This window comes from Cicer arietinum, chromosome 5 (assembly GCF_000331145.2).
Source record: "Cicer arietinum cultivar CDC Frontier isolate Library 1 chromosome 5, Cicar.CDCFrontier_v2.0, whole genome shotgun sequence".
NCBI classification, from domain to species: Eukaryota; Viridiplantae; Streptophyta; class Magnoliopsida; order Fabales; family Fabaceae; genus Cicer; species Cicer arietinum.
The window spans coordinates 55,148,935-55,163,923 of NC_021164.2; the positions used below are offsets into that span (position 1 = coordinate 55,148,935).

Below are 14,989 nucleotides of genomic sequence, written 5' to 3' on the forward strand. Positions count from 1 at the left end.
GGTAGATATTTATCACTTGACATGTGAACTACTTTGAACCAAATATGGAGGCCAAGGATTCAGTTGACAATGTAAGTCTTCTGATTAGATGTTGCAAATTTATTTACTCTTGAGGCTAGTTTTTCACTCGTCGAATTTGACATGGACGAGATTATTAACAAGCAGTATAAAAGACTGAATTTCCAAAAACTGTGAATATTAAAATGTGACAGTGTATACAAAAGGAGAGTTTAAATACATGATTGATTAAATAAATAAAATGACAGGGAATACTTACTTGGGCTGACGAGTGGCACATGTTACCAAGAACTTCCTTCAGAAGCGTATTGTGGAGCTGTATTTCACCTACTGGCATTTTCTGTGGGGATATTTCTATAAGTGCAGCAGCCAGAAAAGCATATCGCTTGGCTGTTACAGTGGTAGCTACTGTTGGAGGTAAAGGAGTCATCAAGGAATCCAAAATTTTCTGTCTCAAAAGAGGAACTCTTGTTCCATACTTTCCTTTACCAGTAACTGCATATCTTATGCAAGAGGACCACTCAGGAACTGATTCAACAGATTGTGCTAAAATTATATTCTTCAACTGGAGCATCAGCCAGCTTTCCCATGCTTCTGATAGACCGTCGATATCAGAATGTAACACACCTGCCAGTGCTTCTGCAGCTACACATTGTTTAGACCTCTCCTTGGCAACTGTAAACTCATCAACTGCACCTTTCAGAGCCAACACTACAGGCATGCCACATTCTTGTACTAGCCGCTTGAAAATACGAGCAAAACTTGAGTAGAATGTATCACTTCCTAAAAAGGATATCCAACTTGGTGTACGTGGCCATGAAGCCGAAAATTCAAAATAAAAACGGGTTATGGATTTGTCTGCTAGGCTTTGGATACTGGAATCTCCGTGATTTCCTCTTGAAGCAGTTTCGTTATCAGTTATTATATGAACATGAGAAAGACTAGTGAGTGTATCATTGAAGAAACCATCTTCCTGAAAAGTTTGGGTTAAAGTTCCTTCAAGGGACGACTTCACATGGCCCTTCAAATCCTCAAGTACGTCAGACTTCTCACCAGGAGACAGCTTATAAGGTGATTCCTTTAACAATGTATTCAAAGCCGAAATAGCAAGTATCCTTGTCTGAGGAAGTTGACTTTTTAAATTCTTCAAGAAGTGTCCTAAATAAGAAACAACATGAATAGCATAAAGAAAGTGCATAAAAAAGTGCAGTAATACTGACTTCGAATGTGCAAAAGGAACCCAAACAAATAAAATGAAAAACAAAAGATCCAGAAGCAAACAAGAAGCTATACAAACCAGCAGCTTCGCTCAGGATTTTAGATGATGAATTTGGATGGTTCCGAGATGCCAAAGCCAGTAGGAGTAGAACTCTGTTAGCCATCAAATTATACCTGAAAAAACCAAAACTTTAAGGTCAACATTTTAGATGTGCAAGAATCACAAGTTCTGAACAGAAAGCTGAAACTAGTTAACAAATTGTGAGGCAGCATGTAAAAACTGAAATAGATGAAAAGGAAGCAGCTGATAGGCAGAAAACAAATATACAGAAGAGCAAACTCATTTATCATGAAAGTCAAACAATATTTACCGCCAATGCAAGCCAGTAGAATCAAAACTCATGGAACCAATCTGAGAAACCAAATCGGAAAAACCTAGTCCACCATTATGATTGTCTTTGTCTGATATCCTGAAAAAGCTTCTAGATACTCCAGAAAATTGGATGTTGTACTTCACAAAAAGCTGTTGGAAGCAAGGAACTGTTAAACAAAAAAAAACACATAATAAAATTGCAATAATCTGATGAAGGGAAGCTTACCTCATTAATTGCTTTCTGAGATTTCAAGGATTCGTGATGAGAACTTCAAAGAAGAAACAAGGAAAGTATTATTCTCTGATGTTACACAAGGTACAATGATTTTTATCTAAAAGGCTAAACAGAGAAAATGAAATTACCTTGAAAGAATTGACAAGATAAATGAAGAGAATGACTTTTGATCCTAGAATTAAAGAAAACGGGTAAGAGAAATAAAAATATTAACTGTCCATAAAAAAATATTTAAGAACGTCATCCTTGATGATCACCATTGTCAAATGCTTGAGAACTGTTTGTGAGGCAAGGACTGAACAAGAACCCAAGACTGCATACTCCTTGGCATTGGGGTCCTGCAAGTTATTGGTAAGAGTGATGACACATTTAGAAATCATAGATGGCCATCTCTTGATCAGCTTCACTAAAGCTTTCCCTGCAAGCCTGGATCATAAAAGAGTTTTAATCGGGCATAAAACAGCACAGTAGTTGTATTCACTAAAGCATATTTAATTATTGGATGAGACATTAGCTGACATCCAAACGGAAAGAGAATCAAGATAAACATTTATAGACCATTTAATATATATCAAACTTAACTTCTATAACAAATGAAACCTCAAAGAAGCAAACACAGTTTGAAATTTACATTGATGCATCATGCATGATGCCATTGCCAACATTATTGATACAATAATATGAGCTATTATTCTTTCTTTTTTGGAAGAACATAAGTTTCACTGGAGAAGGAAATAAACATGAGGAGGAATAGATATGATAAGAACAATCACCGTATAACGATTCCGACTGGTGGGTTCCAACTTTCAAAATATATTGGTTTTGTTAGAATATTAGAAAATATCTTATAATATCTTTTATATTATATTAGAGTATCTTGAGTTATTTTCTATGATCAACTTATAATCATAGTGATATCTTAGAATATCTCTCATTATTATTATTATGATTTATTCCTTATTTAGGATTGAGTCTATCTTTCTCTATAAATAGAGATTAATATTGAGTCTTTTGTAATAAAGTCAGCATTAAGCTATTATCAATAATATTCAAACCCTTATTATTTTCTCTCCTCATTTTCTCTAAAATCCCACAACTTCAACATGGTATCTAGAGCCTATTTCGATCCTCCTTGAACGATCTCGCCTCTATTCCGCTGCCAAGTTCCCAACAATTAGGGAATATAATTATAGTTTCTCTTTTCTAACATGTTGGCGCATTTTGACGCCTCTCAGTTGCTGCTTGGTCAGTCAATCACGCTTCAACCTCGCGATTTCAAATCTGCCCTCGTATTCTAGTTTCGGCCTACGGTTACACCTACTACCTTCAAGATCCGCCGTCTCCTGCTGCTTTCCATCTACTGTCGCTGCTGGAAAAGTTTTCCAGCAAGTTTTCCGAAACAACTATTGTCTCTCCTGTTTTGGATGCATTTTCTCACTCCTATGATCGATCATGACTTTGTTTCATTAGAGTCGCGCTGCTTCCTCTTTGGTGTTTGTCATACAATTTTGTTCTTACTAATAGATTATAACAGTGGCTTCTATTCCCACCGACAATCATTCCGGTGGTGTCCCTTTTCCCACAGATGAATCATATTAGTGATGACTTCTTTTTCCATTGATGGTCATTCTGACAATGTCTTTTATTTTTATGACTCACACTTTAGCATGGCAATTTGTCCCAGATGCACCGGCCCGATCTTTGTCCCAGATGTACTGGCCTTGTCTTTCTCTCCTTGAAGCACGCCTCTCCAATATTATTGGTTTGAAGCTTCCAAATGCAATTTTTAGAAGAACGGATCTTGCTTTGTTCAATTGCTTGCCATGAATTTCTCTCAGACTGATGATCATATCAGCTATCTGGCTAGGCTACATTTATAGCAATTCTCTCCGACTTCACCTGCATCCCTGAGTTGCTTTTTCATCCTTTTTATTATTTTGCAGAGTAAAACATTGTTTTCTTGTAGCAAGCTAAAGCTTAGTAAGTTTAGCTTGAGGGGGAGTGTTAGAATATTAGAAAATATCTTATAATATCTTTTATATTATATTAGAGTATCTTAAATTATTTATTAGTATCAATTTATAATCATAGTGATATCTTAGAATATCTCTCATTATTATTATTATGATTTATTCCTTATTTAGGATTGAGTCTATGTTTCTCTATAAATAGAGATTAATATTGAATCTTTTGTAATAAAGTCAGCATTAAGCTATCATCAATAATATTCAAACCCTTATTATTTTCTCTCCTCATTTTCTCTAAAATCCAACAACTTCAACAGATTTCATTACTGAAAAAATTGGTGGTTGACTTAACAGGCAATGTAAGCAGTTCTACCTAAGTATTAAAATATGAGGCGTCTATTATTGGACTATATCTATCAAAAATTTTAGCTATGAATTTCTCAATCACTTACAGGCGGACAGTTTCATAACTATACAAAGAGAGACTCAATAAATCATCCATCAAAATAGTCACGTGTTCAGATGGACCGTAATTCCCACTTGCACGATAAAGATGATAGGATGCTTGTGAAGACCTCCAGGTATTGTGCATGAATGCCTTGTCAATGAGAGCCCACCTAGGTCTGATATGGCAAAAACACTCAGTCTTATCAAAAAGTTCTTTGCACACTGTTCTTGCGTTTAAGATTGAAGAGCAGTCAAACTATTAGTACCTTTTCTTTCCTTTAGAATGAGATGACACAATAAAATTAATTGGGGGTTCTATTATGGCAGCAGATTCCAACTTCCAAGACTGCCTGTGACTAGACCACTCATCATACTCCAAACTTCCTGTGTACGAAAAGGGAACAGATTTAGTTAGAATGTGCATATACAAACAGAATTTGGAGTAATATGCCAAAACTTATTTCGACGGAGAGCTGAATACCATAATTTCCCAAAGCGTCAATAATACGAATAATGAGTATCAACAGGATGCTGTCATCAGATTTTTTCTCGAGGACATATCTGTTAAACAGAGATTAATGGGATTACAGGATTTATGGAAAACCACATGCACATAAGTTAAAGGAATGATGACCAAAGTAGCAGTAAATGTGACCCTTACTTGCAGGCTGTATGTACAATCTCAGCAGCTTTTTCTCTCAGAGCAGTAGTTCCAACAGTACAGCCTGTTGCCCCAGCAATTAGAAATGTATGGTTTGGATCTTCAACAATTCCATTCCTAGAGGTTGGGACAAAATCCGGCAAGCAAGAGAAAAGTCCTTGCAGTGATGATTCAATACGTAAAAGAGTCACTTTCAAGTGCTCTTTCTCATCTCCTGCATGGAAAATTAAATTCAATATAATAATATAACAGTTAGAAGAGCATACAAGTTACTGTTATCCTATAGGAACATCCTTCAGGGAACCCTATCATCCAAATATGTCTTATGATAAACAAATTATTATATCAGAAAAAGAGAAAAACTCCAAGAAATCAGAATAATCAGTATCAACATACAAAACATAGAGCTTATCAGAAGAAAAAAATACAAAACATAGATAATTTCAAGAGATATTCATAATTATTAATTAATACTAGTCTTCGTTGTCAAAAATAAATCTTGCTAATGATGACAGGAAAACTAATTAACTACGAAATGCTTATCTGTTATACCTTGATCAGCATGAATTTTAGTTTGGCATATTTTCAACAGATCATCCAAAGCAGACTTAAAGTGAATATCTAAAAGATCATTTGCAAAATGAATTTCTTCATCAGAAGGAATATGCCACTTTGGGGTCAACCTTTCATCAGTGGAAAAATCTTTCGTGCTAATCCACTCTTCTAGAGCAACAGCGTCAGGGTGACTGAGAACACACCTAGAAAACCACAAAATGTGTTTATGTCACCCAAGACATACAGCTACAGAATCAGGGGGAAAATACTTAATAAACGTAGTCAAATATATGCAACCCTTCTTATACATACTTATATTGGTCTATTGGATAATAATGAATCTGACTTCCAAGAAGGGACCGAAGAAGATGATCAGCAGCACCATTAATCTGTCATTGAAAGTAACAATCAAATATAGACATAGAACCATTGGTCTACAACTCAGCACCAAATTCATGTTTATTAGAAAGAGAATTGTTTAAAGTTATGGGATTTTAGAAATAAAAAAAGAAAGAAATAATATGAAATATAAGTATAGGGAAATATAGTTGATATTGAGTTGATACAAAAGGATAAACACTAATTCCTATTTACAGATAATATACTCAATCTTAACTAAATAGGGAAATTAGGAAACAAAGCATGACAATAAGCTATATGAAAACTAATCTTAAGAGATAATTTGAGATACTCTAGTATAATATAAAAGATATTTTATAATATTCTAACACAACAGACGGTGGAGGCACATCAGGGCACATGGGGCCGTTTCTGGGGTTGAAAATTTTGGGACTGCGTATATCAAGAGATTCTGCATACAACGGAAGTGGTAACATCAGAAAACTCGCCGCAAAAAGTGTCCGATAACAGCAGGTGGCAGCAAGTGACAATGACGGGTAATGGAAACACGTCAGAAAAGAGAAAACTATTATTATTATATTTCCAACCTTTTTGGGAACTCGGAAGCGGAATAATAGCAAGATAGATCAAGGAGAATCAAACCAGGCTTTAGATACCAGTGTTATTAATGGTGGATTATGGCAGTTTACCAAAAATCCACCATATAAACATAGCATTGGGGCTTATGGCAGAAATATGGTGGATATAATAGGTGCCGCAGCCTGAGTCAAGGCTAGCACAAAATCCGCCATGCTATAACGCTATGGCGGAAATATTACAACACTGCTAGAAACCATGTTGAATGTACTGGATTTTAGATGAAAAGAGGAGAAATAATAAGAAATATAATACAACTATAATGAAATATGATTGATATTGACTTGATACAAAAGGCTAAACACTAACCTTTATTTACAGGGATACATAGACACAATCTTAACAAACTAGAAATTAGAAAACTAATCATAACAATAATAAGTAAAATGAAAACAAATCGTAAGAGATAACTTGAGATACTCTATTATATTATATTGTCAAATATTATAAGATATTTTATAATAATATTCTAACAAGAATATAATCATTTTATTTGAAGAAACAGATCAAGTGCACGGGGAAGAATAAGACCTTCCAAGATGGTGAGTCAAAAGCCAAGAAGATAACTTCTTTCAATTGATCCTTGTAGCGGAGGAGTGCTGGACCTCCATATGTGATGCCAACTGATAATATCTTTAGTTGATAGTCAATTGCAGCCTCAAGAGCAGGTGAAATTGTGGACCTAACCTGAAGTAGAGAAGTCTCAGCTTTCCAGAGAATCCAGAGGAACATTCAGTGAAAGAGTATCACAATCACAACTAACCAAAATCAGGTACCTTGGTTGAAGCAGAAGCAGAAGCATCAAAAGTCCCACCTCCTCCAAATCCAGTACCTGGTGTTCCTTTCAAAGAGGACATTACAGACACTAATATTGGCTCAACAAGTTGACTAACTGCTTCTTCCGGGTTCGAGTGAACACATGCACAACATAGCAGTCCAACCTCTGCAATAGCACCAGGAAGAATATTTGTCCTCACAAACTTGGAAATTTTCTTCAAAGCCTGTTTGATATGTCAGTGAAGTGTAAGACAACATATTGGCTTCGAAAGAGCTGTATGTATCAAGCATTGTCAGGGATCCAACGATCCTATTGCTAGTAATAGAACTACTAGGGTGTATTACAAAAAAAGGTGGAACATTGTAAATACTGGTAGTTAACCTTTTTTTAGGAATTTATTTGGTTATTGTGTAAACTAGAGAGTACTCTAGTGAGACGGGATTAGAGTCCTCTGTGTATCTTTTATTTTAGTTATCAATAAAACTATATGGGTGAATAAACTTTATTTCCATATCCTTGTTAGATAGGAATTGCAAATTCCTATCAAGTATTTTATGCGTAATTACCTGACTATATAGTGACTTTGAAAGCCTCCCAAGAAGAATTTCAAGAACACAGAAGTAGTATGGACCATCATCAACTAGAAAAGTTCCTGACGCAGCTGATGAGTGCAGACCTTCATTTCTAATATACCAAAAACTAGTTATCCAGTTATAAAAGCTTAACAACAAGCCTACATAAAATCCACTTAAACAACATCATTTCCAAATAAAAAACATGCAAGAAAGGGGACTTTGAAACCATTACTTACAAAACACTGCTGGGTTCTAAGTGTAGAAGTAGGGAAAATAGACGGCATAAGAACTCATCCAGCCATTCAGAAAAGCGGATCATTGGCATAAATGACAAGTCATCAATTTTATCATCCAATAAAGCCAACTGCATTTACACCGTAGAGAGGTTAAGCTTTCTCGATATTAGTACCAGCAAGCTGTTTATTCAATATATTAAAAGGTTGAAACTCACATTTGAAAATATGGAACCAATTAATTGCATGGTAGCTAAAGTTTTTGGAGGGTCGTTAGCATCCATGCCAAGTAATGCATTGGATAATGAAACCCCCACAAGATCAATGAATGTTTCATCCCCACCACCAACATCCACTTGTTTCATGGAGGAAGCTGATACAGATGTATAAAATAGTGAACGCCCAACAAATGCCACTGACATAACTGCAATTTTCAACTGGTGGGTGGCAGTCATCTGGCTAGGCAAAATGAATACGGTCAGAAAGACAAATTAATATAATATAGTATACTGTTTAAAGAGTTACAATAATATCCCATCCCTCAGTAGACATGTTACCAGGAAGAAAATATAATGTTCTGGACATGCCACTCACCACATATCAAAGTTCTCAATTGCGGATTGCAGAAAATAGTTTGTTCAAATTCCACTATGCTAAAGTGCTATAGCGCTGCAATAGGAGCTATTTGACAACACTTTGTACTAAATAGCGTATTGTAAAGCAATAGCGATTTGTTCAAATTCCTCTATGCTATAGCGGATATTTGACAACACTTCCACATGATATAAATTCAAACAACACAACTAACCGTCTCAAGGGCCATTTGAAACCGCGATGCCACAAATGGTAGGACCAATGAGGGTTCCACATAAGACAATATAGAAGTTGCTGCAGCAACTGTCTCGGAGAGATGCTCATTCTTGCTGTATTGACCACGATCAATTAACTTAAGCACTGTATTGACAAAGAAAACCCTCTCTGATTCTCCAAGATGCTGTTCAGAGGGTCTACAATTATTTATGCTCCTGTAGAACAGACTTTTTCAATTCCATAAAACAGATGCAGGAAAGAAACAGAATATATGACAAATAATAATTGATCAGTACAACTGTTCATTCTGTAGACGCTTCTGAAATTGAATCACCAAATGAAACAAAAACCGCTCCAGCGAGTAAGTCCATCGACCGCCATTTGAGGGATGATAATATCTATGAAAAAAAGCCAGTAACAAAAAGGAAAGAATTGAATTGAAGAGAAGGCAAGCTTAATTAAGCTAAATACTGCAAGTGATGTGTAAGTAAACTAACTGTTCCAAAATGTTGACCAATTTCTCAAAGTGCTGTTTTGCGGAACTACCAGGTTTTAGCAAGTATACCTGCAGTTGCAATTACAGAAGATCACTTAACTAAAAGTAAGAAACCAGCCACATGGCTCAAACGTTAGAATCCCACAAAAGTAAGCAGTAACATATTTTCTTACAATTGACTTGGCTATAGCCTTTGCAGGGGTGGAAGTTCTATTGGAAAACAAGAACCTTGTGTTTCTTGGGACATCCAGTGAAAATGGATATGATCCACTTCCATTTGCAACAGGAACCTGCAATTCATGAGTGCAAGCATGAAATGAAGGAAAATCCAAATCTATACTATATATACACACACACATATATATTGTTGGGTAAAAATAGTTGTTAGTAGTCAGGGTTTCTGGACCTCCTTCTCAAACTCCTGCGAGTATCTCAGCTCAATTACTTGAGCTATGCCTTGGGGACAAACTTTATCTATATTATAAATGAAACTAATAAGGTCTCCAGCTTTTTTTCTTGTCTTAAATCCCTAAAGGGCAGCTGTAATTCTCCATCTACTTATACTATATAGCATATATGCTATAAATGAAAAAATCAATAATACATATACACGCACACTATATATGCTATCCTCTTATTAGCTTCAATCAATAAAACTGTAATTGTCCATATACTATATTTGCTCTCCTCTTGTTAGCTTCAATCAGTCCCTGCAAGCCATCAACTGGATCAGTCCCTAACTGCCCTAATACAAGACTTTTCATTAAAAGCGTATCAAAATTATCTTCCCAAGGCAGTGAATTCCAGCACCATTTGAAGCACATAATACTTATTAACATAAAGCTCACTGAATTAGAAGAGCTGATCGGTTGTGCAAGTCAAGATTGGATGTCTATCAGTCAAAAGTTAATTCCACAAAGCATGGTATTTTGCTCTTTGAGTTCTTAAATTTGGTGCTCTCTAAATTTGGGGTGTTGAGATCGGATACTAATAAGGGCCATGCTGGTCTTGTGGTAAAATAATATCTGCTACCATTAGTACAACATTGCTAGTTTCCCAGCTTACGGCACGGTGAAGCTTTCCGGGAGTCAAATTTTCTATTGAGGTGATGATGTTTCCTTGTTTGTATCCAGAGGAGTGGTAAAAAGAAAAATAAAAAATGAAAAATAGAACCCATGATGCAACGTGAATTGATGGGCAGCAGGTACATCCAGTGTATTTATCCAAAGAGAAAATAAATAAGGTATGAATATGTGATCAATTAGTTGAAAATATCTAATATTTAGCATTACATTACCCTCTAAGATAAACATCATTCTTTTGATAATCGCTACTAAGCACTTGTATATAATTAATTGTTTCACTAATCACTACAAAAACGTGTTAAAAAAACATATTTTAAATGTTCAAAAGCTGAAATCTCAGTTGCACTAAGAAACAAGTTTGTAAATATTACTCCCTCCATTCCAAAGTAACTGTACTTTAAGGTTTCTATACAAATTTTAAGGTAAGCAATAAATTGTCTAATGGACATAATAGTTTTAATAAACTAACCTTATTTATTAATAAATGCATGCTTGATAATGTATCTGGTTAGTGAAAAGTTGCAATAAAAACTACATGTCTCGTATATAATCAAATAAGGGCAAAATTTGGAAAGATATAATCAATGATGCATTCGAATGACAAAGCAACACTTAATTTGCAGATTTTTACTTTTGCTAAAACGACTATAAATTTGGAACGGAGGAAGTATTTAAAAAGGGGATAAAAAGAAGCACAATAAATTATCTTTAAATGAAGCGTCTATAAGACATATAGCATGTATCTACTTCTGATCATTTTCAATTAATCTGTAAATTAAAATGTGCATAAGACCTAACATTACTAGAAGAATTGATATGCTCACCTCAAACATATTTAGGTATTTAGCAAAAAGCAAAGGCAAGAATCCTTCCCAGTAAACATTGTGGTAATTTTTTACAACACGAGCTATGACATCTGCCCACTGGCTGTTCCAGAATTGGCAATTTGGTATAGATTCCCACAAGTCTATACACTCTGTTATCCAATCACTGCAATTTCCATTGTAAAACTTAATCCCAAAGGAAGTCAAATCAGATATAACACAAAATAAGTTTCCTAAAAATTTATGCTTCTTACAGTGTATAAAAGGCCTGATTGTCTCGATTTGTTGGGAGAAACAGTCTGGCAAACCCAGATCCTTCAAAGGATGAATTATGCCATGGGTTTTGCAATAAAGATCTAAAAATTCATCCATTGATCCGAAGAAAAGTAATTAATAAATAAATAAATAAAACAAAAGCAGAAAGTTGAAAATCGTAAAAGTCGTAATACAGGTCCAGCATTATTACACTAAATGGAAAGATAGACAATTGACTTTCATTTAGCTCAGTGTCAATAGAAAGTACAAAATTAATAAAAGCATAAGAAGAAAAACTGGTGATAATTCAAATTGAGCAGAAAAAATGTCAAAGCACTCACTTAAACTCAGACCATATCTCAAAGGCAGAACCTGTTGGGAAGAATCGTCGGCAGGACTGAACAAGTGAAGTTATAGTTTCAAAATGCCGTTGTCTTATTCTCCAACCTTCTGGGCCTGTACTTCTGCAAAACAATAATATAACTCAGAATCACCAGCCTAAAAGTACAGAATCTAATATGAAGCGCAGAATAAAATAGTTCAATATATGTTCAATTACATATTTTGCTTTTAGCAAGAGACACTACAGTCTAAAGATAAATGAAAAAATTAAAATTAAGAAAAGAACATGGAAATCAAAAGAAAAGGTTAAGTTTATAACAAAGATAACTATTGTGTTTAATATCTAATTCAAGTTTTAACTCATCAAGATTGCTTTTGTGTTTCCTTTGTTTTCATTGACAAGCCTAAGAAATCACAAATTCCAGAGCTAGGCACAACCAACTATAAACAACACAGAATAACTTTAAGTTTAAAACAAATTAAAGCTGCAGCATCGACAGTATAAAACTTACCTAGTAAAATGAGTGCTAATCAGTGTATCATACAGAGGCCTCCATTCAATAGTCAGCGCAATCTTTTTCCTATACTTGTTGAGTAGTCTGACTAATAAATTTCCCCATCTAACCTAATAAACAAAAAATGACACATTCATTTAAGAGCATGAAAAGACATATGAAAACAAGAAAACTCCACTTCTCATCCAAGACAAAATGCAGCACCTGGGCATAAAGCTTATTACGGGACATGTGAAATAGTTCAAGACCCATCATAATAAGGGTGCGGACATCTTCCAAAGACACGTCACTTTTTGCCTTTATGAAACTGCACAACACAAAGAAGTTAGATTTCATTCCATCAACCAACTCCATCCAGATACAGCGATGAACCCCAAAAAAAATGTCGTGTCCACTACTAATAATGCAATTTGGAATGCAATAAAAAGCCAGTGGATACTAATAAGAATCTCCCACTGAATAACAAACACTGAAACTAGTGATGACATAACAGAACTACCAAAACAGTGAAACAAATAAAATTGTTTATACATAATATATGATATGATGTTATTACAAACACAGTTAAGTGACCCTGACAACAGTCATAAGCATAATGTGTTTGGATTTGCTTATTTAAAGAAATTAATAGCTTTTCTTTGACAACTACTGGAGAGAAGTTTTGATAAAAGAAGCTATGAAACACCGACACAAAGACAGAAGTCAGACACGACACTAACACATAAACACCGGTAATAATAAAAGTGATTGAATGTAACAATACACATAACATAAGCCATTACTTTTCTCATAATTAAGTAGAATCAAACATGTAATAATACCAATTAAAATCAACACCAAGTCATCACTCTCTAAAGTATTTTCACAGTCAGGTAATCTGCATAATTACAACTTGTTTACAAAACAGTGAAAAGTCAGACTATAAAAAGCATAAAACCATGAAGTCAATTCCGTTTCAGTAACTTCCATCTCTAACACTTCACAAAAACCTTAAAATTCGATCACATCGCAATTTTTTCGTGTAAACATAAAATCTCCCAACAGTTAGTTACCTCTAGAGAGAGCACCACTAGCTAAAATAATTAAAAAGGAGCAGATAACCAATAAAAAAAAGGAAAATCAGTAGAAAAGAAATTAAAGATTTATGTGAATTAAGCCCTACTATAAAAACAAAACAACGAGAAATCAAAATAACAAAAACTAAATTGAAGAAAACGAAAATCAACAAGGATTAACAAAGGCGATAAGTGAAATTGAAAATTGAGAGTTGAAAATGGAACTAACAGGTCAAGGACAGAGATGTATTTGAGAGTTGAATAGACGGATTCGGGATCGTGGTGATTGAAGGAAGAGTTGACGGCGGCGATGATGCGTGTGTCTCTCTCCGGCGGTTTGAGCCGCCACAGGTGGCGGCAACCATGCATTATAGAGATGCATATCTTTTTATATGGAAGAAATGTGAGAAAATGAAAAACAGAGAGGATTTGGTAGTTATTTGTTGTACAACTGTGAATGTCAATTTATAATGTGTAGGTGAGGATTGAAGATTTAGAGGACTTTCTCAACAAGAAAGGTAAATAGAGTCGAAGAGAGAGAAGACGAGAGTGTGAAACTGAAAATTATTTTATTATTATTAAAGTATTACTATTAATTAGTGTTGTTATTATTACAAATAGCAGTCTCTTGTTATTTTTCTCTTTGCCTCAAACAAAAAATTAAATTACTATTAGCATCATCGAAATATAGTTAATTAAATTACTATTAAAGTGAAAGATAACATTGGTTCAATGTAAATAAGATATTTACGTTTAAATAACACTTATAAAAAAAATTATATTTATCTCCTTTTAAATGTTCTAACCAGAGTCAAATTCAAGTTATATGAATCCAACTAATCAAAGTATGTCTCCACAAATTATTTTTTGGTCAAAGTCTCCACAAATTTTATATAGTAAGTATACAAGTCAAGTTAGAGGTGTGTTTCAAAATATTTATATTGCTGATGCATGGAAATTATAATATTATCTACTTTTTGTAGTAAGATAAGATGATTTATTTCCTTCCAATTAAATGTTCTTCATACATAATTGATAATTGTCTGGAAAAAAATCCACCAAATAATTTTTAAGAAGAGATTCTTACATCAAAAAATCTAATAAATTGTAATTGGAGAAGGTAGTTTAAAACAAATCCATATACTCGAAGGAAAAAATTGGGGTTCATTTTATAAGGAGTGGGTTTAATCCATAATTTTAAAATGTTTTATATATAATTTAAACAAAAAAGAAAATGAGACATGTAGAATATAAAATTACTTTACGCAGTGATGTTTAGGGATGGAAATAAACTATGCCGTCCGTTAAAGATATATGGTTTGCTTTACTTATGGTCTGATCTATTTAATAAAAATGTTAGGTTCATGTTATTTTTAAAGTCTATTTATTTAAATAAGTCACACTCATGTTTTTAAAAAATTCTATTAGGTCTGACAGGTTGACATATATTTATTAATATTAATTTTTATTATTATTTATTAATAATATTATTTTCTAGTTTAAAGTATATCAATTAGTCAATCACTCAGTAGTAGTTTCATATTCAGTAGT

The 14,989-nt window shown here is 34.1% G+C and overlaps 1 protein-coding gene across 1 annotated transcript in view; it reads right to left on the reverse strand.

Moving 5' to 3' along the window:
• Positions 1–13,962, reverse strand: part of LOC101501819 (proteasome activator subunit 4-like) — an 18,709-nt gene extending 4,747 nt beyond the window's left edge. Inside the window, 28 exon segments of the mRNA XM_012715817.3 lie at positions 274–1,176; positions 1,316–1,410; positions 1,608–1,759; positions 1,836–1,878; positions 1,973–2,016; positions 2,102–2,270; positions 4,264–4,434; positions 4,525–4,642; positions 4,740–4,819; positions 4,920–5,133; positions 5,472–5,677; positions 5,787–5,863; positions 7,002–7,157; positions 7,247–7,471; positions 7,815–7,932; positions 8,060–8,187; positions 8,275–8,511; positions 8,865–9,081; positions 9,163–9,264; positions 9,364–9,431; positions 9,536–9,652; positions 11,272–11,437; positions 11,526–11,627; positions 11,868–11,990; positions 12,381–12,493; positions 12,588–12,690; positions 13,668–13,760; positions 13,762–13,962. Coding sequence (XP_012571271.1) covers positions 274–1,176; positions 1,316–1,410; positions 1,608–1,759; positions 1,836–1,878; positions 1,973–2,016; positions 2,102–2,270; positions 4,264–4,434; positions 4,525–4,642; positions 4,740–4,819; positions 4,920–5,133; positions 5,472–5,677; positions 5,787–5,863; positions 7,002–7,157; positions 7,247–7,471; positions 7,815–7,932; positions 8,060–8,187; positions 8,275–8,511; positions 8,865–9,081; positions 9,163–9,264; positions 9,364–9,431; positions 9,536–9,652; positions 11,272–11,437; positions 11,526–11,627; positions 11,868–11,990; positions 12,381–12,493; positions 12,588–12,690; positions 13,668–13,760; positions 13,762–13,820 — 4,399 coding nt within the window. The 5' untranslated portion in view covers positions 13,821–13,962.
• Between the last annotated feature and the right edge of the window lie 1,027 nt (positions 13,963–14,989).